We start from the raw sequence: 27,472 nt of genomic DNA, 5'->3' as shown, positions 1-27,472 counted from the left end.
GTGTGCTGTTGGATCTTTGTAAATTATTCTTTATTTCAGGCAGTGTATGCTTAATTTCTGATTGGTCTTTTTTCATATCTTTGAGGGTCTCAGTAAATTTCTCAGAGGTTTCTAGAAGATTCTTGAGTAACCTTATTACTTTGGTTTTGAACTCAACCATTTGCTTTCAACCATTTCTTTCATTTGTGACTTGTTTCTTTGTTTCCACATTTTGGCTGCTTCCCTGTGTTTGTTTCTATGTATGGGTAGCTGCTAAGTCTCCTTGAGTTGATAGAGTCGCCTTCTGTGGTTGGTGTCCTATAGGGCCCAGTGGCTCAGCCTCCCCAGTCACCTGAGGTGGATGCTCTTGGTGCACCCCTTTGTGGGCTGTTTGCACAGTCTTGTTGTAATTAACACATTGCTGTTGGTATCACTGGGAGGAATTGACCTCCAGGTCAATTGGATGTGATGACCAGCTGTGTCTACACTGGAAGATCCGTCATGCAGGAGACACCCTTATGGGGCAGGACTTGCTTCAGTGGTACTTTGGTGCTCACTGACTCTGCCCTTTGAGTGTGTCTCTTATGGATGTGAAGAGTTGTAATCCAGTATGGTCTCACTCTGGCCACTGGGTACACTGGCTCTTGGATCTCCAAGGAGGCAGCTCAGCAGGAGCTACAGAGACATCTACAGATTCCTCCTCTTTGGGGTTTGGAAGTGCCCAGATAAGGCCTAGCTGTGAAACAAGGTTGGCAGGGCCTTGGGCCTTTTTTTTTGGAAGCTCTGGGGCTCTCTGACCCAACTGCAGTTTGACAGGTTTTAGGTGAAAGGACAGGCCATTCATATGCAAAAGCTGATGCGCACAGCTTGGGTGGGGTTGTAAATTGCGTGGGGCGGGGTCTCTGAGAATCACCAGCGTAGAGCAAACAGCAGTGTCTGCCAGTCAGCCCTGAATCAGAGAAGTTCCTGGTTCTCTGTGTCCTGTGTTCCCATGCAGGAATTATGATCGCTGTGAGCCCCTCTAAGGAAAGCTGCCCTTGCATTCCTGTCCCAATGCCAGACAGTCCAGTTTCTCCCCATATGTGCCTGGGTCCCCCAGAGTCTCACCCAGAACTGGAGTTCAGAGCAAGCAGGAGCTTGTATCTCCCTCCTGATTAAAAGAGCAGCACATCCAGGTGCCAGCATTTTCTGTTCCTCCGCACTTCCTACCAGTCTCAATGTGCCTTCTTCACCTCTCTAGTTGTGGGACTTTCACTCAGCCAGCCTTCCCGCAGTTCTGGGTGGTAGTTGTTCTGCATTTAGTTGTGGTATTGATGTGGTTGTGAGAGGCAGCAAGTATAGGAGCTTACCTATGCCGCCATCTTGGTTTCCCCAGCCTAAGTATATTTTAAATACTAGAGGCCTGGTACATGAATTCATGTTCCAGTGGGGTCCCTCTGCCTGGACTGCGGGATTGGGCTGAAACCGGCTGTTCAACATCCCCCGAAGGGTCCTGGATTGTGAGAGGGCGCAGGCCAGGCCAAGGGACCCCACCTGTGCACGATCGGGCCGGGGAGGGGTGGGGGAGGTTGGCCAGCCAGGGAGGGACCACGGGAGGGCTCCAGGGCATGTCTGGCCCATCTTGCTCAATCCTGATTGGCTGGACCCCAGCAGCAAGCTAACCTACCAGTCGGAGCCTCTGCCCCCCCCCCCATCAGGGCAGTCATAGTGAGTGGTTGAGCGGCCTTAGCATATCATTAGCATATTACGCTTTGATTGGTTAAATGGATGACCAGACACTTAGCATATTAGACTTTTTATTACATAGGATTGTAGTTCAACCTGCATTTTCTTCTTTTAGTTCTTGATGAAGCAGATAGAATCTTGGATATGGGCTTTGCTGATACCATGAATGCTATTATTGAGAATCTTCCCAAGAAACGTCAGACCTTACTTTTCTCAGCAACACAAACCAAATCTGTAAAGGACCTTGCACGCTTGAGTTTGAAAAACCCTGAATATGTCTGGGTTCATGAAAAAGCAAAATACAGGTATGTGCTGTCTGAAACCATATTTGATGCAATCAAAACAAATGTTCTCTCTTTTTAGTTTAAGAATTTGACATTTCAAATTAATACTACTTTTCTAGGAAAGAAAATAAAATAACATTTTATGAGTTAATAGGTATGCAAGATATAGTAAATATATTAGTAAAAATTATTTAGATTCTCAATGCATCATTAAATGTGAGAATACTCTAGTGAAGATTTTCCAGAATGTGGTTTGGGAAACAAATATTTTCTCATAAGATGTTATCAAGTATTTATTCATCAACTATCCTTCATAAATAGTGAATTTTGAGTTAAAGTAAAACAGTATTCTTTAAGACTTCTCCGAACCTTTGATATTTTCATAGACATTGTGATTCTCCAAAGCAGTAGATGAATATAGCTTCCTGTATTTACCAAAGTTATTCGGGTATGGAATCCTTCTTTATAGCTGCATTATGCAGGACTAATGTGCTGAGGAACACATAAAATGCATTAATATTTAGCAAAGTACCTTTATGTTTAAAATGTCTATTGTTTTGTCTTATATTCACTAAAAACTGGACAGTTAAGGTGTGTATGTTTATGTGACAGTAGAAAGTGTAAAAGAGGGAGAGAGTGTGTATGGTATGTGTAAATGGCTGGGGGAAATATGTTTTATTTATTTATTTTATTTTTTAATAATCCTCACTGAGGATATTTTTCCATTGAATTTTAGGGAGAGTGGAAGAGAGAGGAAAAGACAGAGAGAAACATCAATGTGAATGAAACACATTGATTGGTTGCCTCCGACCAGGGCCAGGGCCTGAGTAACCTGCAACCGAGATATGTGCCTTTGACTGGAATTGAACCTGGGACCCTTTGGTTTGCAGGCCGACACTCTACCCACTGAGCCAAACCGGCTAGGGCAGGGAGAATATGTTTTAAAATGAATTTTGATGTTATGACATTTAGAAGGATGTATATGTTTGGTTTGAATCATTGTAGACTATGGACATATTTGACTTCCAGAAGTGCTTTCCTAGGAATATAAATTGAATGTGTTGAAGATCTCAATATGGATTCAACTCTACCATTATCTCTATTTTAACTTTCACTTATTGCTGTTAAATGTTGGCCTAAAAGAAATAGATTAGAAAAATGAATCTTCCTGGGACATCTTCAAATATAGGGAAAATGGCACAGTCCCACCTTGACCTAGCTCAGGGGTCCTCAAACTTTTTAAACGGGGCCAGTTCACTGTCCCTCAGACCGTTGGAGGGCCGGACTATAGTTTAAAAACAAACAAACTATGAACAAATTCCTATGCACACTGCACATATCTTATTTTGAAGTAAAATAACGAAACGGGAACAAATACAATATTTGTATTTGCATGTGGCCCGCGGGCCGTAGTTTGAGGACCCCTGACCTAGCTGATAGCTGTCTAGGATTAGAAAAAGCTTCAGAGGCAAGGCTCTACACTCCCAGGTGATCCTAGTGGATAAACTTAGGAGAATCTGAGTACTGGTGGCTTTGTTTATCAAGGATTCTTTTTGTTGTTTGCTTTCTGCCTGTTTTCAAAACATAATAGTGTCTTCTAGACACTGATTTATCCATCATTAGATGGTCTATAAAACCTTTTGTAATTTATGTTAGGTAAATTGTACAAATTATCCCTGTTCTCAGTTGCTATAGATAATATTTGGTTGTTATCTGTAGTTTATAGAGATTGTTAGATAAAATTGAATCCAAAGACTGTATCCAAAGATGTTTATTTCATAATGACTTATCAATTGATTTTTAGAGAACAAAGGGAAGAGAGAGAAACATCAATTTATTGTTCCACTTATTTATGTATTCATTGGCTGATTTTTGTATGTGTTGTTAAGTTAGAATCTATGATGAATTATGAAACATTTCAAATTTGAGATGGATATTCTGAGCTTATGGTATTTGGTGCATACAAATTTAGTATTTCATTATGAAGTGTTCCTCTTTATCTTTACTAATACTTTTTGCCTTAAAGTCTAATTTGATATTAGTCTGCCTATAGTAACTTTTTTTTTGTTTAATATTTGCTTAGTAAATCTTTTTCTCTTACTTTCTACATTGTATATGCCCTTATTTTAGATTTGTCTTTGTAAGCAGCTTATGGTCCAATCCTTTTTTTTTTTAAAAAATAAATTCTTTGTTGTTGAAAGCATTACATATGTTTCTATTATTTAATCTGGTGTGATAATTGCTTTTTAACTGGAGGATTGAATTTGTTTACATTTAACTTACCCCATTATTTAAGTCTCTTTACCCCTTCCCATTGTGCCTTCATTGTGAAGTATTTTTTTAAAATATATTTTTATTGATTTCAGAGAGGAAGAGAGAGGGAGAGAGAGATAGAAACATTTATGATGAGAGAGAATCATTTATCAGCTGCTTGCTGTACACCCCTTACTGGGGATTGAGCCTGCCTCCCGGCATATGCCCTTGACTGGAATCGAACCTGGGACCCTCCAGTCCACAGGCCAACAACACTCTATCCACTGAGGCAAACTGGCTAGGGCAGGGGTGGGCAAACTTTTTGACTCAAGGGCCACAATGGGTTCTTAAACTGGCCCGGAGGGCCGGAACAAAAGCATGGATGGAGTGTTTGTGTGAACTAATATAAATTCAAAGTAAACATCATTACATAAAAGGGTATGGTCTTTTTTTTTTTTTTTTAGTTTCATTCATTTCAAACGGGCTGGATCCGGCCCGCGGGCCGTAGTTTGCGCACGGCTGGGCTAGGGCCATTGTGAAGTATTTTAATTGCACTTAACTTTAAGCCCCATAAGCCATTATTATTACTGTTTTAAAATCAGTATTTATTTAGAGTTATCCAAATACTTATTTTTTCCTGGTGTTTTTTTGTTTTGTTTTGTTTTTAATTTATTGATTTAATTTAGAGAGAGAGAGAGAGAGAGAGAGAGAGAGAGAGAGAAAGAGAGGGGAAAAAAAGAGAAACAGCAGTTTGTCGTTCCACTTGTTTATGCATTCCTTGGTTAATTCTTGTATATACCCTGATTGGGGATCAAACCCACAACCTAGGTTTATTGGGACCATGCTCTAACCAACTGAGTTATATGGCCAGGACCTTTTCTGGTGTTTTTTATTTCTTGTGCCATACTAAAAAAAAATTTCTGTATAGTTTAGGTTTACTAGTGAAAAATTCTGTTTTGACTTTTCTGAAAATCTATTTCATTTTTGAAGGATATCATGGTAGGTGTTTTTCTTTCTTCAGTTCAAAGATATCTTTCTATTGTACTCTAACTTCCATGTTTTTTTCTAACTGTTAAAAGTAGCTGACAGTTCTCTTGTTCCTTTGAAGGTAGTTTGTGGTTTTTAAGATTTTCTTAAGTTCTTAGCAAAATCATGAATGATGTCTTTTTGTTGTATGAGATATGGTAAGGACTTTTACCTGGTCCTCGGCTATTCTGGTTTTTACACTCTGGGGCCATTCTGTTTCTGTTTTGCCCTTAGTCCTGGAGTGTAGCCCTGACTCCGAGGCCCAGCCTTTCTGGGGATCTCTAGGGAAAGCCAGGGGAGTTTATCTTTCCATCCTTCCCCTTGGTAGGCTCTGAACTCCGTGGCACTGTGAGACTGCCAGGATCTGTGCCCTGCTCTGAGCTTCCCTGTTACTTGTGGCTTGTTTTCACTCATTTTGCCTTGTGTGTGCTGAGTTTAGGAGTTGACATATGTGGGGAAATTATATGAAGAATTTCAGATTTGGTTTTTCATGGTTCATTCTTTAGGATCTTGAACTGACATGTTTAGGCCTAAGTCTACTTTATCTCTCATCTCTCTTGTAAATCAGCAGATACTTTGTGTGAAAAGTGGAGATTAATATGGTGCTTGCACAGAGCATTTCTAGGTCTCCTTCAGCACCTCCTTGCTGCCTTGGTTGCTCTCTGATGCCTACAATATTTTTTGTTTTATATTTAATCCGGCTTTTATAGATAGTGCTCTAAAACAAAGGATCAATCTGATACAAACAGCTTCTTATGACAGGAATGAGAGCTTTGTAGCCTTATAATTTTAGTAGTCAGTGATGATGATTGCCTGGATTCATTATTTCATTAGGATGTGCAAAATTGTGATATTCTGATTCTATTATTTTTTAATTGGAGTACTTTTATATGAGGTTAGAATACCAGAATATATGCTTCATTCTTGTTACTTAACAGTTTTTATACTAGAGTTGCTTCCCTAATATTTTCCAAAGGTGAGCAGTTTTTAAAAAAAATTAAAATGAACTCATTGACTTAATGACATTTAAGATGAATTAATTATTTAGTGATATTAACCTATACATTTGAACTTACTTTATTATTTATCCTTCAATAAAAATTAGTACTGTATTTTTTTAATATATATTATTGATTTTTTACAGAGAGGAAGGGAGAGAGATAGAGAGCTAGAAACATCGATGAGAGAGACATCGATCAGCTGCCTCCTGCACATCTCCTACTGGGGATGTGCCCGCAACCCAGGTACATGCCCTTGACCGGCATCGAACCTGGGACCTTTCAGTCCGCAGGCCGACGCTCCATCCACTGAGCCAAACTGGTTTCGGCTAGTACTGTATTTTTAATACACAAATTATCTTGCATCATTCCAAACTTGGTTAATAGGAGGCTCTTTAAATTGTTACCTGGATCCTTTAGACACAGCCCAGTAGTTTTGGGCTTCCTTCTTCTGGTGTTCTTGGTTCACCTTATGTTTCCATCCCATGTAAAATTCCTTTGGTAGGATATTGTGTTTAGAGACCATAGTCTAGGTGCTATGAGATGGTCGTTGTGTTAAGGTTTTTCAGTGGACAGGCTTATTTTATTTTTTTGAAGAGAAACACGTCATGAGTTCATGCTGATACTTAAAAAGCAAATTTAAGCCTTTTATTTTTGCAACCTCTTTGATTTTCATATGTGTATTCTTTTGTTATGCCAGACATCTTCTTTCCTAATGTCTTTTACTTATTTGTTCCATTTATTAGGTACTATATCTAAAGTTTCAGGATAATAACAATAATATTGCTAACAACATGATTACTTAAGAAAATTAAGATTTCTTTGCATTTTTTCCTTAAATATCCCAGTTATTGTAACAACAATTCAAATTTCTTTGAAATTCCTTTGTCATTAAGCTATCAACTTGCTATATCTTTAGGATTAATTGTTTTTTAAATTAAATTCAGTTCTGTATATCCTCCAGCGGATAACCAATTTTTAGGTTTTGGTTTATCTGCCTCTTTTCTTTTTTTTTTTAATTTTAAATATGTTTTTATTGCCCCCCCCTTTTTTTGTAGAGAGAGAGAAAGGGAGGGAGAGGGGTAGACATAGAAACATTTATGAGAGAAACATCAATTGGCTGGCTCCTGCACGCCCCCCTATTGGTGATTGAGCCTGCAACCTGGGCATGTAGGTTGAACTGGTGACCTCTTGGTTCATGGGTCGATGCTTAACCACAGAGCCACACCTGGTGGGCATCTGCCTCTTTTTTAAAGTTATAAGCAGACACAGGGATGCCTGTGTACATGAATGTGTGTGTGTGTATTTTGTACAGCCCAAGCCAGATAATATGTGGATAGATTATTTATTCCTTTTTTACAGCTGCAAGATACTTAATTGTGTGGGCACAGTAGTTCATTCCACAGTAGTTCATTCCACAAGTTCTCTATTCATGTGGATTGATTTTCATTTTTTGCTTTATAAATAATACTATATCTTTTTGTATGTTTATCAGTATTCTTTTTAAAAAAATATATATTTTATTGATTTTTTACAGAGAGGAAGGGAGAGGGATAGAGAGTTAGAAACATCGATGAGAGAGAAACATCGATCAGCTGCCTCTTGCAACCCCCTCCTTCCCCCACCCGGGATGTGCCTGCAATCAAAGTACATGCCCTTGACCAGAATCAAACCTGGGACCCTTCAGTCCGCAGGCCGATGCTCTATCCACTGAGCCAAACTGGTCAGGGCTATCAGTAGTCTTATTAGTTCAAAGAGTAAATATATGTATATGTCTTTTCAGCATTTTATTATGAGAAATTTCAAACATGTAGCACAATTGAAAAATTTTACAGTGAACACCTTATACCTGCTACCTACATGCTACCTAATGGTAGTAGCATTCATTTAGTGTCCGTTTCCAGTTCATCTAACTATACACCCACATATTTTTGATGCATTTCAAAGTTAATTGAAGCCATCTGTTCACTTCCTTTATGTATCTAAATGCACATATCACTAAGTAGAATTCAATATATAAGTTTTTTATCTTGATGTAATTTTTACATACAGTGAACAAATTAAGAGTACCTTAGCTGAGTTTTGATAAACATGTATATCTATGTAACCCAAGTCCTTATTAAGATGTGGAAGTTTACCATCAGCTCAGCAAGTTCCTTCAGTGAAAGAAAGAGAGAGAGAGAAAGAGAGAGCACGAGCGAGAGAGACAGAGAGATACCCAAGAGGCATGCAACTGTAATATTTGAGTTCTTCTTTTTCTCGTCTGGTTTTCAAAATTACTAACATGGCATGTTTTTAATGTTTTTCCTTCTTTTATTTCCATAAGCACCCCTGCCACTTTGGAGCAGAACTACATAGTTTGTCAGCTGCAGCAAAAAATAAGTGTACTCTATTCCTTCTTGAAAAGCCACCTGAAGAAGAAAAGTATTGTATTTTTCTCCAGTTGTAAAGAGGTACTGAATGTTTATTTTTCATAAGTTATTTGTGTTGGATCATCCCTTTTAAAATACCAAATTTCAGTTAGACAAATAGCACTTTCTTTTCTCTTCTAGTAAATAGAGTGCTAGATGTGGTGAGGGGTCCATAGATAGAGAATCCTGTGTCTATGTTTTAAAAAGGAACTTGTGGATGAAACTATAAGCTCTGTAAGGGAAGAAACTGTCTTTTGTACTGCAGTATTGTTAGTACCTAGCACACTACTTAGAACATAATACTGATAGAATGAACAATGGAATGATTAGACTAACCAGAAGTCTATATAATCTGAGAATCACATATGCTCCATGAAGACTGAATTGAATATGTCATTTATTTTCATGCTTCCATATCTTTGTTCATGCTGATCTTTGGAATGCCCTCCCTGCATCCCTTCATCCCAATTCTGGGGAAATATTTAGCATCCTTTAAGGCTAACAAGCTCAAATGTTATACTTGGAAGTCCTTTTCTGACACTCCAGACTCCCTTGTTACAGTCAACTCCCTCTCCTACCCTCTGTAGTGTTTATATCTTTATTTAGTTATAAACATTTCTTCAACACTAGCCTTGTACTACAATTAAGGGATTCAGTGATTATATAAGAAAATTGGGTTCCTTCCCTTACAGAGAAGGGACTGTGGTTGACTTTTGCCACTTTTTCACACTCCCTGATGACTTAGTTGTTGGCATAGAGTAGATTGATTCTAGGTTTATAGCTTTTGGAATAGCTTAGCCCAGCTGTGGGCAAACTACGGCCCGAGGGCCGGATCCGGCCCGTTTGAAATGAATAAAACTATTGAAAAAAAAAAGACCGTACCCTTTTATGTAATGATGTTTACTTTGAATTTATATTAGTTCACACAAACACTCCATCCATGCTTTTGTTCCGGCCCTCCGGTCCAGTTTAAGAACCCATTTTAGCCCTTGAGTCAAAAAGTTTGCCCACCCCTGGCTTAGCCTAATAAATATGAGGATGAGTCTCCCTTTATCTTATGAGGAAGATAAGTAGTGGTTTCTCATTTTATCATGTAAAGAATGACTTTGCAGTTTTATTTTAGGACCTACTTTAGATTTTTAGAACTTTACATCTCTGAAAGAAGGGATGTTTTTGCTATGTATATATAAAGAAATAAATTTAGAGTTTATATTTAAAATTTTACTCCATAATACTCTGCTTTCCCTTTCATCACAGTGGATGAAGTATCTGACTAATCCTCTATTGGTGCTCCCTATCCTCTCTGCACAAGGCTTTTATTACTGCAGATGTCCTCTGTCCTATGTTTTCTTGTCTCCTTGTTAGTCTTGAATATTGCCCAGATTAAGAATAAAATACAAAGCTCATATCCCTTTACAATCACTGCCTCTATTTTCTGCTCTTCTTAACAGCAATCTCTTTTAACGATTTATCTCTCCACTCAGCATCACTGTCTCATCTCCTCTTCTCTCCTCAGTCCTCCAGAGTTAGCCCCCTTAAAAGGTACAGCCTACCAAAGTGGGTGGTCAGTCATTAGTCCTTACTTATTTGACCTCTTAGAAGCATAGTAATACAGTTGAGCATTCTCTCCTTGAAACACTTCTTTAGACTTCTGTGACTCCACACTAACGTTTCCCCTTGCCTGTGACTGCTCTGTTAACCTTCCTTGCTGGCTCTCTTTTGCCTTCCACTGCAGGTTAAAGTGCTTCAAATCTCTGTCCTCTACCCTTCTTTGCCCCTTTTTCCATCTATAGTACTCTTTCTGGGTAACCTCTTCAATTCCATGCTTTAAATACCATCAGTATTCTGGCAGCTGCCAAATCCACATCTCAAACTTGATTACTAGGTATTTCCAATTGCATGTCTAAAGGGCATCTCAAATTTAACATAGGAAAAACAATTTAAAATTTTCTTTCTCTAAGATTTGCTTCCTCATCTCAATACATGACTTGATTTTCCCCCCTTTTTATTATATTTATTCAGGTGATACTGGTTAACAAAATTATATAGATTTCAGATGCACAACTTTATAACACATCATTTGTACATTGTGTTTTGTGTTCACCACCCTAAGTCAAGTTTCTGTCCATCACCATTTTCCCCCAATACCTTCCTCTACCTCCTCCAAACACCCCCTGAATTCTTAATTTTTGTCCGTCTTTATCCATATTCAGTCTATTGATAACTCTCATTAGCGCTACCATTCTCACCACCCCTCATGCTGCACTTTACTCTGAACCTGTTTGGTCTCTCCATTTTTTTATTCTCTTTCCTATAGTTACTCCACACTATAGCAACGACGATCTTTGGAAAATGGAAACTGGAATATGTCACTGCCTTGCTGCAAACCTTCTAAGAATTTTTCTGTAAATTTTAGAATTAAATATAAATTCCTTACTTAGAACTATATGGCTTTATTCTATACCAGTGGCCCGGTGTATGAAATTTGTGCACATTACAAGGGAATTAATTAGAGGAAATATTTTAATATTGCTATTTGCCCTTTATAATAGAAGTGTCAGAGATGAAAGAAAATTAGTAAAATGTATATGAAAATCTTCCTCCTGTCAGAGTCTGGGGCACGCTGCGGGACCCAGGGTCAAGTCCCCACCCACCCATGTGCACCTTGAAATTGTGCAAGGCCCAGACCCGGCTGGCCCCACGCCCGTCAAGCCCCACTGGGTGATGGGCACAGCCTCAGGTCTCCTGTCAAGCCCCACTGGGTTGGGGGCGCAGCCTGAGGTCCACCGGCCCGTCGCCAGGACGGGTGTGGCCTGAGGTCTCCCAGCCCAGGGCAGGGGGCATGGCCTCAGGTCCCCCGGCCTGGTGCTGGCGGCACGACTTCAGGTCCCCTGTCAAGCCCCGCTGGGAGGGCGGTTGCAGCCTGAGGTCCCCTGTCAAGCCCCACCTGGCAGGGGGCACAGCCTCAGGTCCCTGCTAATCGCTCATTACGGAACCCTGCCTCCACTGTGGGCACAGCCATCTTGTATTATGGGAACCCTGCCTTGGCTATGGGCGCAGCCATCTTGTGACGGTGTAATGGAGGGTCAGTTTGCATATTACCTCTTAATTATATAGGATATGTCTTCCACCTCAGCCAGTTTTTTTCAGTAGTGGGAATTCAAGGTCAGTCTTGATTTAAGAGAGACAGATTGCAGAAAATTTTCATGATCTCAATTTATACTTCAATTTCCATATGTACTTCTCTGAGATTGACTTGCCTGAGGGGGCCTCTGTGGTCTGTAGGTTCTCATTTCCCATTTCCTTTTCATGGTTGTTCTTTTTTTTTTTTTACTTATTTTTTATTATGTACATTTTTTATTGATTTCAGAGAGGAAGGGAGAGGGTGAGAGAGAGAAACATCAATGATGAGAGAGAATCATTGATCAGCTGCCTCCTGCACACCCCTGCTGGGGATCAAGCCCGCAACCCAGGCACATGCCCTTAACCGGAATCAAATCCAGGACCTTTAAGTCCACTGGCCGGTGCTCTATCCACTGAGCCAAACCTGATAGAGCCATGGTAGTTCTTTTAAAAACTTTACAAAAGAAAGGCTTATGTCCTTCTATCCTTAATCTTATTGATTCATTGTCTCATGGTCAGAGAACCTTTCTGGCACCAGGGTAGCTACTCAGAAAGTCAATGACTCTAATAAGGTAACAGGTCATTTCAAAATTCAGGTGGTTTCCCATTCTTTACTTTGAACAAAATTTGAAGGGAGACTTAAATGGAGTTATTAGGTGCTAGATTACTATAAATTTTATCTGTCATGATTTTGCAAATTTTTTACCTTTTTATTGAATTTATTAGAGTGATATCTACATGTATAAAAGGCTTATATGCTAAGTGTCCCTCCAACTGTCTGACTGGTCACTATGATGTGCACTGACCACCAGGGGCAGATGCTCAATGCAGGAGCTGCCCTGACGCACATTGGCTATTTACAAAAAAACGGCAGCACAAACCTGGTGCAGACAAAGCAACAGTCGGCTTCCCCCAAGTGGGACACAGGCCCCGCCATCATCCCGGAGCGACAGCCCACCAAATTGTAGCCAACACTGCCAAGACCCTATGGCGCTAAATATGGCCCACAGCCCAGCCTGGAAACAGTCACTGTGGGCATCGGGTAATGATGTCATGTAGCAATGCCTGACTTCCTCTCCCTAGCAATGACTAGCCTCCTTGCAGTTTCTTCAGCCCAGGAACATGACTTGCTTTATAGCCAGGTGCAAACATTTTACACTTTAACCAAATGTCTGTGAAGCGTTTTCCCGTGCCTCATCTCATTTGATCCTAACAGAAGTCCTGGAGTAAGTAGATAGGAGACTCAGTAGAATCCTATTTTCTTTTTCCCGACTAACAAGTTTTTCGAGATACGAGCTGTCTCTCGCCGATATTTTGCTTTGAGTTGCGAGCTAAAATTCGGGTTATGAGCCGGCTTCAGATACCCCACCGCTAGTTGGCGCAGCGAATGTCACAGTGAACGCCACAACATCAGGCCAGCATCACGTGTCTCACTCGTTCACTATTGATTTGACATACGAATAATTTGAGTTACGAGCTCCGTCACGGAACAAATTAAACTCGTAAGTCAAGGCCCCATTCTGTATACAAAAGGCTAAGTTGATTCGCATATGCGCGATCCATGTAAAACTCTTGCTGGTGCCATTCGCATGCATGTGTTTTGATCTGCCATTGTCAATCGTGAATTTGGTTGACACCTCTATTATAGAGAAAGGATGAATAGCAATATTAAAATATTTCTTCTAATTAATTTCCTTTCAATGTGCTTGAATCCGTGCACTGGGCCACTAGCTGGTTAATAAAATTATATAGATTTCAGGAGTACAATTGTTTCATACATAATCTGCGTATTTATTGTAGTCACCATCCAAAGTCAAGTCTCCTTTCAGATTTTTATAAGAGTTCAGAGAGTTAAAGTTCATTTCAGTCCATTTCCTATATTTTTGTGATAAGATTTTCTTAATACCTACATTATAAAGAGAAAATAGAAATTAAGTGATGCTGTACTCTGCCTGGGTCTAGCAATCAATAGTATTCACTTATGAATACATAAGATAAAGACAAATAGTAAAACTATAGCAATCAGCTCTATTTAGTCCCATAAATTAAGAGACGTAATAACATCTACTATTGTATGTCCAACATCTTACAACAATAAAATTTTTTATGTCTAACAGTTTTTAAAAGTCAAATTCTAGCATTTCTTGTTTTGGTCATTTCTGTATTAACAATGATTGTAGTAATAGTGTATTTAATCCAGAAAGAAAAATTTTAATACATCTTTATGGCCATAGGAAATTTTAAATGTTAAAACTGATATACATAGATTGGTTGTAGAAAATAATAAATTTTGAAAAAGTCTTCAAAAGACTTTCAAGCATAAAGCTATAAAGATAAAATTCTGTGGAGTCAGGAAATAAGAGTTCACGGAGGAAAAGAAATGATGTAAAATTTCTTTTTGTTAAACAAGTTTCTTCACATTGTGTTTTTAATCTTTATTTATTTATTTATTTATTATTTTTTTGCATTTCAGGCTTTTATTATATAAGACTAGAGGCTCAGTGCACAAAATTCAAGCACTGGTAGGGTCCCTAGTGGTTGTGGCCTGGTACTCTCTCCCTTCCCCCAGTTGCCTGCTGCCCCATAATCTTTTATTTTTTTAAGACTTAAGTGTTTTATAGAGCTGTTTTGGTTTGCAGCAAAATTGAGGGATCTCTCTCACAATGCATACTCTCAGTATTATGTTTTAAAATATATTTTTTGTTTATTTCAGAGATAAAGGGAGAGGGAGAGATAGATAGAAACATTAATGATGAGAGAGAATCATTGATTGGCTGCCTCCTGCATGGCCCCCACTGGGGATCAAGTCTGAAACCAGGCATATGCCCTGATTGGGAAATGAACTATGACCTCCTGGTCCATAGGTTGATGCTCAACTAGTGAGACACATCGGCCAGGCGTCTCTTCATTATTTTGGCATATGTTAAAAATAATTGATAGTGGGTATCAAATTGCTCTGCTATTTAGAATCTATTGGGTAGATTTATAAGAAGTTTTAAGTATTTATTTAAAAATATTAATATTTACAATATACCAGAAATTATGTTCTTTGCAACCAATTAAATTTGCAAAAATATCAGCTATAAACTTAAAAAGGTAAGGGGAGCACCCCCCACCCCACCAGAATTGTTTTAGGGAATAACATGAGCAAAAATGCTTTAACACCATAACTCTACTACATATCCCTTTCTCTGCTCTCTATATATTTAATCGTGTTCCTTAATACATTTTTGCTGTTCATTTTGTAAACTTACTTTGCTGCTGCTATCCAGATGTACTAAACTCATTTTTCTGTTAATGCCTAGGTTCAGTATCTGTTTCGAGTGTTTTGCCGGCTACGTCCTGGTATATCTATCCTTGCTCTGCATGGTCGACAGCAGCAGATGAGAAGAATGGAAGTCTATAATGAATTTGTTCGCAAGAGAGCTGCAGTACTGTTTGCTACTGATATTGCAGCCAGGGGACTGGGTAAGAAAGCTTTGGAGAAAAGATTGTATGATCATGGGAAATATGATTTACTTATAAATGCGTAGATTCTGGGAATTCAAATAGTTTGATTCAAATAATTGGGCTGTCTTATAAGAGAAACACAAGTGAATTGGTAACTAAGATGATTAGCATGAAGAATATACATCAGTGAAGATTTTTTGTAATATTTTCATCTTTGTGTTCTTACTGTTTTATGATAATAGGTATAGCATAAAACCCTGAGGAGCCTACAAAATCAAAGAATGAAAGGTTTAAAGATGTTAAAAAATTGTCCTGCTTTTTGAAACTGAAAACTTAATAAATATTATAACTTATTTAACAAGGAAAATCAGTAAAGTCCATCTTTTCAGCAAGCTTTCTAGTTTTTATTTTAAAATCATATTTAATACTAGTGGCCCAGTGCACAAAATTTGTGCAGGGGGAGAGGGGGGTCCCCTCAGCCTGGCCTGCACCCTCTCCAATCTGGGACCCCTTGGAGGATGTCCACATGCTGGCTTACCTCGGCCCCCGCCACTGTGGCTTTGTGTGGAAGGACATCCGGATGGATATCCAGAAGATGTCCAGTCTATTTAGCATATTACCCTTTTATTAGTATAGATTTGTAAACCTTCAAAAAGCCACTGTGGTATACATTGGTAGCTTTGTGAAGGTTGCATGAGGTATGGAAATAATTATGGGAAAACTATAGATGAGAATAAATGAGATGAGAATAAATAGGTGGTAATTTGAATTCTTGAATCACTTTGTTTTGCTGTGTTAATTATTATGGCAAATTTTAAACATATGCAAAGGGAATAGGTCTACTGTACGGTCATATACTACCCACTTTAAGTAACTGTCTTTCTCATGATTCCTTTTCCTCCTGTCCCTTTTTTTCTCTTGGAGTACTTGAAAGGATAGCTCAAGACATCATATTAGTTTATCCCCGTGTAACGAGGTAGTTAGATAAGTATCCGTGTTTTTAAAGCTCTCTAGGCTATGTTGTTATAACACGACTTGGTAAAATGAACATTTTGCATTTACATTGTTTTGACTATAGTGTGATAAGGGAAGTAGTGTAGTATGATTGTCTTTTTTTTTGTACTTTCATTTGTGTTTTTCTTTGAATTAATAATTAAAATTTGCTTAGTTTTGTTTCCCAGTTCTAATGTTTCTCAACTGTTCCAGTAGATGTCACATGCCTAATTGTCTAGCAGTTCAAAAACAGTCTGGTTTTTTTTTTTCCCCTTGAAACTTCCTCTCCTGAGAGTCTTTTGTCTCCAGCTCCAATCTAAATGGTTGCTTCATAAGCTTGATGCACATTTGCCATTGGGAATTCTCTTTCCAGATCTTCCTTGATTTTTTCTTTTTAAATGTCATTCTCTAATAGCTTTCTAAGAAAAGGGTGCATGCCCTAACTGGTTTGGCTCGGTGTATAGATTGTCGGCCTGCGGACTGAAGGGTCCCAAGTTCGATTCTGGTCAAGGGCATGTACCTTGGTTGTGGGCACATCCCTGGTAGGGAGTGTGCAGGAGGCAGCTGATCGATATTTCTTTTCCATTGATGTTTCTAACTCTCTATCCCTCTCCCTTCCTCTCTGTAAAATCAATAAAATATATTTAAAAAGAAAAAGAAAAGAAAGGGTGCATGGGAGGTAAATTTTTTGAGTCATTGCGTATCTGTGTCCTATTTTTTTTTTCCTCTTTAATCCTCGCCTGAGGATATATTTTTATTTATTGATTGTTTTTACAGAGAGGAAGGAAAAGAGAGAGAGAGGGAAACGTAGATATGAGAAACATCGATGGGTTGCTTCCTTGGATTGAACTCACAACCTAGGTATGTACCCTGACCAGTAATCAAACCTGCAACCTTTTGAGGTATGGGACAATGCACTAACCAATTGAGCCACCCCACAGTGGCTCAGTGTCCTATTTTTGAATGACAGTTGGGATGGGAATAGAATTCTAGGTTGAAATATTTTACATTACAGGTTTTGCAGATACCTTGAAATATTGTTAACCCTCTTTTATTTTGTTATTATGGTGGTTATCAGACCCACAACTAGGTTGTTACTTAATATGTTAGTAAATAAGTATACATAGTACAATATTAAAATTTTAATAAAAATGTTTATATTTTATTATAATTTTTCTTTTGTAGTCCTAAACGTTTTACTTTATACATTAAAAAAGGGTCCATAGGTCCATAACACAGACACTGGGGCAGTGAAGACCTGGGGGGGTGTGGTGTGGAGGGGGCCAATGGGGGGAAAAGGTGACATATGTAATACCTTTCAAGAATAAAGAATTTTTTTTAAAGGGTCTGTAGGCTTCAGATACAGCACAAAAAGTGTCAAGAACCTTTGTTCTAGTTTATTTTAAAAAGTTTAGATGAATGTATTCATAAATAGCATGTACTTTCTTAGGTGTTTTAAAACTTTGCATCAATAATATTGAACAAACTAGTCTATGACTTGCTTTTAAAGTCTTCCCATGTTAATGTGCAAAGATCCAGTGTATTTTGTAGAGTATGTCATAGCATGAATTTATCCATTACTGGAGTAAAGGACATTTAAGTTTATGTTTTTATTCCAAAGAGGTGCAATGAATAATCTGAAGCTCTATTCTTATGTAAATGTTTAAGAATTTTTTTAGAATACACCAGTATCTTTTTAAACTTTATTTTATTCTTAATTTTTTCTAAATTATTTTACTTGTTTAATGAGCAACATATGCATATGGGTAAAAATGAGTTATGAGACAAACCAGTCCCTACTCTACCCTTCTTCACTTCAAAAGCAATTATTTCAGTCTGCTATTTCTTCTTTTGACATTTAGTTTTATATTTTGAAGTAATAATCTTGTCAATTCTTTTTTTTTAAAATATATTTTATTGATTTTTTACAGAGAGGAAGGGAGAGAGATAGTCAGAAACATCGATGAGAGAGAAACATCGACCAGCTGCCTCCTGCACATCTCCTACTGGGGATGTGCCTGCAACCCAGGTACATGCCCTTGACCGGAATCGAACCTGGGACCTTTCAGTCTGCTGGCCGACGCTCTATCCACTGAGCCAAACCGGTTTTGGCAATCTTGTCAATTCTTAATTTGTCAAGTTTAGAAATTATCTCAAGATTTGCTTTTAAAAAATATATTTTTATTGATTTCAGAGAGAGGGAGGAAAAGGGAGAAAGGGATAGAAGCATCAATGATGAGAAAGAATCATTGATTAGCTGCCTCCTGCACGCCCCCTACTAGGGATCGAACCCGAATCCATCTCAGGCATTTGCCCTGATTGGGAATTGAACTGTGACCTTCTGGTTCATGGGTCCACACTCAACCACTGAGCCACATCGGCTGGGCTAAAGATTTCCTTTTGTTACCTCTTTATCCTGTTATTTCCATCTTTTTTTAAAAGTGCTCAGTCCTTTCCTCTATTATAGAAGGTGGTCTGAAAAACCTCATAGCAGACTTTCTAAATGAGTAAAGATAGTAAGAGAATGAGCATTAAGGAGTTGAGAGTGGGATCTCTGGAAATGAATGGAAACTTATGTAGCCAGAAATATATATGGAGTAATTATTGCCAGGAAATTGGGAGAGGGACTTAATTCGAATGGAGATGGGAATACCAGGAAAAGTAAACCTTTATTTAAATTTAGAAACCAGTTACCACATGATCTCACTCATTTATGGATAATAAAGACGATTATAAACTTATGAACACAAATAGATACAGAGGCAGAGCAGCCTCGAACAGACTGTCAGACTATAGTGGGAAGGCCGAGGAGGGTTGGGGTGCAGGAGGGGAGGGTAAGAGATCAACCGAAGGACTTGTATGCATGCATATAAGCATAACCAATGGACATAAGACACTGGGGGGGTAGGGGAGGTCAGGAGATTGTCAAGGGCGGGAAAAAAAGGAGACATATGTAATATTCTTTGTAATACTTTAAGCAATAAAACAATTAAAAATAAAAAGAAACCAGTTTTATGGTTCACTAGGAGCCCATGAGAACTGGTTCTTTTAGGTTATTAAATATCAGGATATTTCATTATTTGTGTAACACAAAGCTGTCTGTCTCTGCTGTGTCAGATAAGAAATAATTTTCACATTCAAACACTGTCATTAATTTTAGCTCACTTCGTCAAAGAAGTGTTTATTATCTCTTGGTTCATGCAATTAATTTTATTTTTACAAGTCTACAGATTATAGCTATCAGTTTAATGTGACAGAAAGTCCTAGCAAGCAATATTGTAAAATAAAAATAGTGCAGCAGGGCAGATCTTGAAACTGATTTTCTACCTTGACATTCCTTCTGTACAGATTTTCCAGCCGTGAATTGGGTTCTTCAGTTTGATTGTCCTGAAGATGCCAACACATATATTCACCGTGCAGGTAGAACTGCCAGGTAAGTGTGCTGGCCCATTTCTTTGCTTTTGGTGCTATCTAAATAAAAAACTATGCTCCCTGAAATGCAGACAAAGAATTCAGGCAACAGTATAGTTGGGCATTTTTATGGTGTAGTTTGAGAACATCTGGTCAGCTGTTGCAAGTCAATATAGCTGAGACGATTACTGCTGTGAAAAATCAAAGAAAATCTTATTTTAGTTTTTTTTCTCACTTTGTTTACTTACTAAACTTTTTATAAGAACTGCTCACTGAACATCATCTCTCTGAATCCTAATGAACCCTCAGTGAGGTATAAGACTGTTATTTAATATCTATTTTCAGAGGAAGAAACTAAGTTTTTTGAGCAGTTAAATAATTTTTTGACGACGCACAGCCCCAGGATTCTAATCCAGGTAGTCTGACTTCTCTAGTCTAGATCTGTACTCTTACTTTCTATGGTATCGGCCCTAAGAGGCATGGCGGTTTTGTGCTGTAGATTTCTCTTTCTTTTTTCTCCCCTAGTGTGGAAATTAAACATTGCTGGAGGCTACTCCCAATTACTCCCTTTTTCAAATATGACCCCCTTCCTCCCCCAAAAAAGCATCACTAAAAGTTGGTGGCTTAAAAATCTGAAGTGACTGTTGTTCCAGTTAGTGTCTCTTCCATCATGAAACATCAATGTCTCATTAACGTCCACATTATAAATATTCGCTTAACCAGTTTTGATGGGAAAGAAAGTGGCAACAAAATGGAAAACCAAAGAAATAGTCTATCTGTGGCTAATCATAATGACTCATAACCTATTGTGGTTATTATTTTGGCTGTTTCCAATTCTTAACCATTACAAGTATCAGTAAAATGAACAAGTGCTAACAAGTGATGGAGAGACTATCTGGAAGAGAATATAGCAAAGTCATAATCATTTGGGAGTAAATGGCATAGAAAGGTATCTGAATGAATGAAAAGAATAACAAATGTCATTACTATTGAGGTTGCAGTGAAGTTGGGATATGTATGCTGTTGGTAGAACTGTAAACCGTTAGCATCTTTCTGGATAGCATTTTGTAATACTTATCAAAAGTCTTAGAGTTCTTCCTTTTGACTCAGTAACTCCATATCCAAAATTTGATCTTAAGAAAATAGGGAGAAGGAAAAAGTTTCAGTCAAGATGTTCATTTTATTGATATTTGTGATGGTTAAAAATTGGAAACAGCCAAAATAATAACCATAATAGAGTTATGGTTAATTATGATTAGCCACAGATGGACTATTTTTTTGGTTTTCCGTTTTGTTACCACGTTCTTTCTCATCAAAACTGGATAAGTGAGTATTTATAATATGGGTGTCAATGAGACATTGATGTTTCATGATGGAAGAGACACTAACTGGAACAACAGTCACTTCAGAATTTTAAGCCACGAGCTTCCAATGATTCCCCAGGGATGGCAGGGTCTTTAGACCAAGATGGAATACTCATCTAAGTGGAGACTCATTCTCCAGCAGTTTGCTCTTCCATTTGCCCTGCATCTCCTTCAGCAAGTGGCCCAATTGTCTTCTGTCCCTTGTTTATCTATGAAGTCCCTTTGGTGTTTACTTGTACATTTCTTTGTGTCCACAGTTCTCATGGCTTTAACGAAATTTTATCTTTTTGTTTGATTCTGTTGTTTGTTTCAGCTTAAGTGAAGGTTTTTCATATTCTTCTACAGCCTAAGAAGTAGGTTCAAACATTTTTCAGTTGGTTCAGTTTTAGCCCATGGACTATTAAACTTGGGCTTTAGTCAAGGTCTCCTCACTTAAGTGCTTTTCTTTTGACCACCATGAAGAGAGAGCATGGTATAAGAGTGAAAGGTAAAACTTTTTATAAATAGGATTTATGTATTAGAGGGTTCAAAGTATGTCATTTTATTGCAGTTAGATATTTTGAATAAGCAATGGGGTTAGAACTGGGTTGTGTATGATGTCTTTCTACATTTAGACAAACTTATCTTAGAATGACAACATTTTTTTTTTTAATGGGATCTAAGTAAATGTGACCTAGGTAGAATAGCAGCCTTGCTTTCCATTTTATGAGAAGGTACATTGTGTTTCAGTGTCTCTGATGCATTGGGTACATGTTCAGATTATCTTTCATAGTGAGATATTCAGAAGTTTTTAGTTGTGGTTGTTGGAATGAATGTTTCTCTATTGTTTAATTCTCAACGAATGTGTAATAAGAATGAATTTGTACAGGCACCCATGTACACACTGGCATTTTGTGGTCTTGTGGGCTTCTAGGTAGATAAAGTTGGGTCCGGTCTCTCACTAGCATATTGGACCAGGAGTAAGCAGGCTTTTAGATGTGCCATTAGTGTTGACATGGGCAAGGCAAACTAATTCCTTTATAGAGTACATTTAGCAATGTTTTGAAATTATTCTTCCTATATGAAGTTTATTGGACATTTTAGTGTATCAGGAAAATGTTGATGAAGGGCAAATATTTCCAGATTCTTATTTCCTGGAGAAGTTGTTAAAAATGTACCGTATGTAGTTGAGCCTGGCTGGTGTGGCTTAGTGGTTGAGTGTTGACCTATGAACCAGGAGGTCATGGTTTGATTCCCAGTCAGGGCACATGCCGGGTTGTGGGCCAGATCCCCAGTAGAGGGTGTGCAGGAGACAGCCAATCAGTGATTCTTGTCATTGATGTTTCTATTGCCCTCTCCCTCTCCCTCACTCTCTGAAATCAATAAAAAAAGATGAAAAATAAAGAAATGTTATGTAGTTGAACATGCCATGGTGAACTTGAAATTGGTCTTAATGACTGTGGAGCTGTGGAGGAGGTAGAACAGCATCACAATTGATTGTATTTTAAGAGAGAGAATTCTAATTTGAAAAAGTATATTATAATGCAATTTCTATTGTGGTCATTAATTTTTAAAGTACAAGTCTGTTTGATCCTTCATAATCAATTAAAAATACTTTGAATTGACACTTTTAGATGTATAGTGAGTGGAAAGGTTTAGGATATGTAATGCTTATTTTTCTTTGTCAGTTTAATAAAAATTGACTGAATTGCCATTTAAAAGTTGCCATTAATGGGTTTAGAGATAATTAGAAAATTTCTTATGCCATGAGCCCTGAATAATTGAATTGAATAAAGGCTAAATTAAAATTTGAAATTAATTAAAATCCTTTGTATATGCTGTAATTAAAACCAGGTTGCCAGATATTATTTGCTTTTGGAATTGAACGATGACATATGAATATAGATAAATGAACTTAGTGCTTTGTGGCAAAATAACTAAAGTTTGGGAAAATCAGTTTTCTTTTTCCTTTCTGTGTTTTAGCTAAGTGAAAAGGATGATTCAGGTACTAATTGCCTTGAAGTACTTATTCTATTTTAATTTTTAATTTATTCACCTGTCTAAAATTCTTTTGATCTTTAGCAATGGAGAAAAATTTCCCTCTGTTTTCCTTAATCATCCATACCCCTTTTAACATAGTGGTTAATCTCCTTTAGAAACAAATGAGGCAAGAGATCCAAATCTAGTTTTATAAAACTATATCCTGTGATACTTTCTCCCTCTTAAATGTGATTATCTTTAGGACTTAGAGTGTTTGGTACTCACAAAATTAGGCTCTTCCACTTACAAAAAAGCCCAGTTGAAAATAAAGATTTGGGAATAGAAAATAGGTATACATCAGATACTCCTCACTTTCAAAATGCTTTCATTTTGGGGAGTGAGGATCTGTGGGTAAAAGGTGGCACTTCATGTAACTTTATATATAAGGAATTGGGAGTTGATAGGAGTCTATATATATATGTAACTGTTTTGGTTTCCAGAGTAGCAGTACAGTCCAGCAATATTCCAGCTCCACTTTAGTTATCTTGGCTATGTTTTGTGGCTCTCAGATTTTGTGGGGAGTGATTTAGGTGGGTCCACTAGGGGACAGCAGAGGACAGTTCTTTGCATTGCACACTCATGGGCAATAGTTGAGATCAGCGGCAGCAAATATACAGATGGAAAATGGTTTAGATTTCTAATGTGATAACTTGTGAAGAGTTTATGATGGTTGTTTTTTGGAAAATACTGGTACTTTATAGAACAGATAATGAAGAAAAAATTTTAAATGTCTTTAATTGGTTTGTAAATTGAAATAATAAAAGTGAGAAGACAATTTCCATGAGTATTAATTGACTGAAGCTTACTATGTGTACCTTAGGTTTAAGATAGGTACAACATTTGCTAGTGAAAATTCTTTCATTCCTCTAGTTTAGACTTTACAGAGATTATCTTCAGCCCACTCTACCTTTATAGAGGCTGGTACTTCCTTACATGGCCTTCTGCCTTTGTCTATTGGTATCTGGAATTTAAAGCTTAAAAAAAGGAGGACAAAATCAATCCATTATTTTGCATCAAAGAAGCATTAGGGAGATAAGTTAGAGTATGACCAGTCTAGCTATCAAGGTAGGAAAAGGGGCTGATATTTCTTAGGAATCTATTATTTCCCAGACACTTCCCCCTTGCTGTCCTGCTGTCTGTCCTCAACACAGCAGGCAGAGTGATCCTTTTTAAAACACAAGTAAGAGCATGTCGCTTCTCTGATGGCTTCTCATTTCACTCAAGAGTAAAAGCCAGTGGCTTTCTGGGCTTATACTGTGCAACCCCCTTCCAACCCCAGTTCCTATTATCCTATGCTCCACACTGGTCTTGTTGTTTCTGCTACATGCCAGGCATGTTTTTGTCTTAGACCATTATATTAATATTCCAGCTCCACTTTAGTTATCTTGGCTAAACCCCCGTCCAACCCCAGTTCCTATTATTCTATGCTCAACACTGGTCTTGTTGTTTCTCCTACATGCCAGGCATGTTTTTGTCTTAGACTATTATATTATGTTTCTCTGGAATGCTTTTTCCTTAACACATTGTATTCGGGAAACGTATTTATGCGTTTTATGTTGACTGGTAGTAGAGCGCGGGACACGTATTAATACGTTTTTTATAGACTAGCGGTAGATTGCGGGTAACGTATAAATACATTTATTTTTACACTTTTTTATTGCTCTAAAGGGATGCTAACATGCAGATATATGAATTCCAAAGGACAAAATTTGGGTCTCTAACACATACAGTGGAGAATTATGTATGTACTTCCAGGTATAATGGTAATCAATCTATTCAACTGCCAAAATGGCCCGTGCCACCTGTTATCATGCAATAAAAACTACCCGCAAACAATGTGTTAAGTGTCCATATGACTGTCTTTCTTACCCTGCCCTAACCTCTCCTTCTTACCGGGTTCTTATTTTTTTTTTCATAGCACTTAACACTTTTAAATATATTAGAGCATTAACTTATATTTATTATTTGCTTTTTGTTCTCTTTACTAGAATAGAGAAACATGGTAATTAACCATAACTTATCTACTCTTCCCATTGGCTAATCAGCAAGATATGCAAATTAACTACCAGCCAAGATGGTGGCTGGCAGCCAGGCACCTGACGCGAACATGAGGCTTGCTTGCTCCAGTGATGGAGGAGGCCAAGGTTCCCCGCCTGCCGCAGCCCAGCTCTGAGCTCTGGATGCAACAATGTTGCAGTTATAGAACCTAAACAAACCCCAGGTACCTGCTTTCAGACAGCACGGCCTCAGAGCTAAGAGCGGCCAGTGATGACAACAGAGTTTCAATTATAGAATCTAAACAAACCCAGATACCTGCTTTCAGCCGGCAACGGCCTCAGAGCTGGAGCCGGCTCTCAGCTCCAGTGACAGCTATAGAAGGTAAATAAATCCCAGAATAAAAAAGAAAAAAGAAAAAAGGAGAGGCTGGGAGTTTCAGTCGCCCACCAGCCTGAAAACAGCCCTCAGTCACTCACCCAGACTGGTCAGGCACCCCAGTGGGGATCCCCACCCTGAAGGGGGTGTGACCAGCTGCAAACAGCCATCATCCCCTCATCCAGGCTGGCCAGGTACCCAAGTGGGACCCCCACCCTGATCCGGGACACCCTTTAGGGCAAACCAGCCGGCCCCCACCCATGCACCGGGCCTCTATCCTATATAGTAAACGGGTAATATGCAAACTGACCCTAACAGCAGAGCGACTAGGAATGACCGATCATTATGACACACACTGACCACCAGTGGGCAGATGATCAATGCAGGAGCTGCCCCCTGGTGGTCAGGGTGCTCTCACATGGGAGGAGCTCTGCTCAGCCACAAGCCAGGCTGATGGCTGCCAGTACAGCGGTGGTGGTGGGAGCCTCTCATGACTCCTCAGCAGCGCTAAGGATGTCCGACTGCAGTTTAGGCCTGCTCCCTGCTGGCAAGTGGACATCCCCCGAGGGCTGCCAGGCTGCCAGAGGGATGTCTGATTGCCATCTTAGACCCAATCCTCCCGGGAGCGGGCCTAAGCCAGCAGGTGGTCATCCCCTGAGGGGTCCCAGACTGCGAGAGGGTACAGACTGGGCTGAGGGATAACCCTCCCCCCCACCCCTGCACAAATTTTTGTGCACCGGGCCTCTAGTAAGCTTTATAAAGGCAAGGCAGGTTGTCTACTTAACTGATGTACTCTGAGTGCCTAGCACAGGGCTTGCAGAATGGACACTTGAGATAACACAATTAGTTTCTCAAATCAGATGCATGAATTAGAGATCTTACCTAATATATTAATTAGCTGTACAAGTTATCCTACAATTTAGTGACTTAAAGCAAGAAGTGGATGTTACGGTTTCTGTGGGTCATCTGGGTCTTCTGGCTATTGGTTAATCACATGTTTTTAATCTATTAAAACTTAGTTTCATCTTTTGTTGTTGTTGTTGGGCTACAGTCAGGGTGTCACACAGCACTTTCAGATTCAACTGGGGATGGACCCCTTTCTGAGCTTGTTGCCAGGATCATTTTCTTACTGACTGGTCAGAGGTGCCTCTCAGTTCTTTCTACGTGGTCATCCTCTTCATAGGGTTTCTCACAACATAGCAGCTGGCTCATCAGAGAGAGCAAATGAGAGGGAACGGAGAGTAAGATGGAAACCACAATGTCTTTTATGACTTGGACTCAGAAGTCACATTCCATTGTATCTGTAGTATCTTAGGGTTACACAAATTAGCACAATTAAGTGTAGGGGGTGAGGTGAGTACGCAGGTGTGAATACCAGGAGGCATGGATTATTGGAAGCTGCTTAATACACCTAATATCAAACTTTAATAATTTCAAGGATAAAGGTAATCACAAGGTATATATGAGGCAGGAAAAGATCTGGGGCTTTCAACACAGGTGCACAGGTCCATTCTTGCACATCAGGGTGTGCTCTGGCCCAGATTAACCTCAGAGTCTCTAAGCGATATGTATGGCTTATCACTTACGCAGAAGGGCCATTGGTATACTCAGTTACAAAGCTGACTGTCATGACCTACCTCTTGAATCCATAGTCTGTCAACAAACCTGGTACATCCTGTTAATAGCATCTCATAGTTGAGGACTACTCTCACACTAGCAAATTTGCCAGGTTTGTTCCCAAGCAGGCCTGTCACTGGTATGTTTATGAGGAGATCTGACTATATTGCTTTTTATTTATTTACGGGGGGGTGGGGTGGGTGGGGAGCCCTCTCCAATCTGGGAGTTTCTGTCTGTCTTTGCAATCATATGAATGAATTGTCTGAGACCCCCAACCCAGTTTGGTTTGTTGCTCATAGAATAAGAGAGGCATTTTTTTTTCTTTGCTTCATTGGTGGAGATTTCCTGGAAGTTTTAGGATATCTTCCCTTTAATTTTTCCTAGACACTCTGATTTTACTTATGTCTCTCACCTTTGCTTTCCCTCCATCCCAACTGCAACAGTAA

The 27,472-nt window shown here is 38.8% G+C and overlaps 1 protein-coding gene across 1 annotated transcript in view; it reads left to right on the top strand.

Annotated features, from left to right (window-relative positions):
- DDX10 (DEAD-box helicase 10) overlaps window positions 1-27,472 on the top strand; it is a gene marked incomplete at its 5' end in the record, with an annotated part of 248,991 nt that overhangs the window by 13,492 nt on the left and 208,027 nt on the right. Inside the window, 4 exons of the mRNA XM_006760820.2 lie at window positions 1,820-2,009; window positions 8,592-8,718; window positions 15,105-15,267; window positions 19,591-19,675. Coding sequence (XP_006760883.1) covers window positions 1,820-2,009; window positions 8,592-8,718; window positions 15,105-15,267; window positions 19,591-19,675 — 565 coding nt within the window. The remainder of the gene's footprint in view (window positions 1-1,819; window positions 2,010-8,591; window positions 8,719-15,104; window positions 15,268-19,590; window positions 19,676-27,472) is intronic.

The sequence above is a fragment of the Myotis davidii genome, unplaced genomic scaffold, assembly GCF_000327345.1.
Source record: "Myotis davidii unplaced genomic scaffold, ASM32734v1 scaffold137, whole genome shotgun sequence".
Classification (NCBI taxonomy): Eukaryota; Metazoa; Chordata; class Mammalia; order Chiroptera; family Vespertilionidae; genus Myotis; species Myotis davidii.
This window is presented reverse-complemented; position numbering and strand designations above follow the sequence as displayed.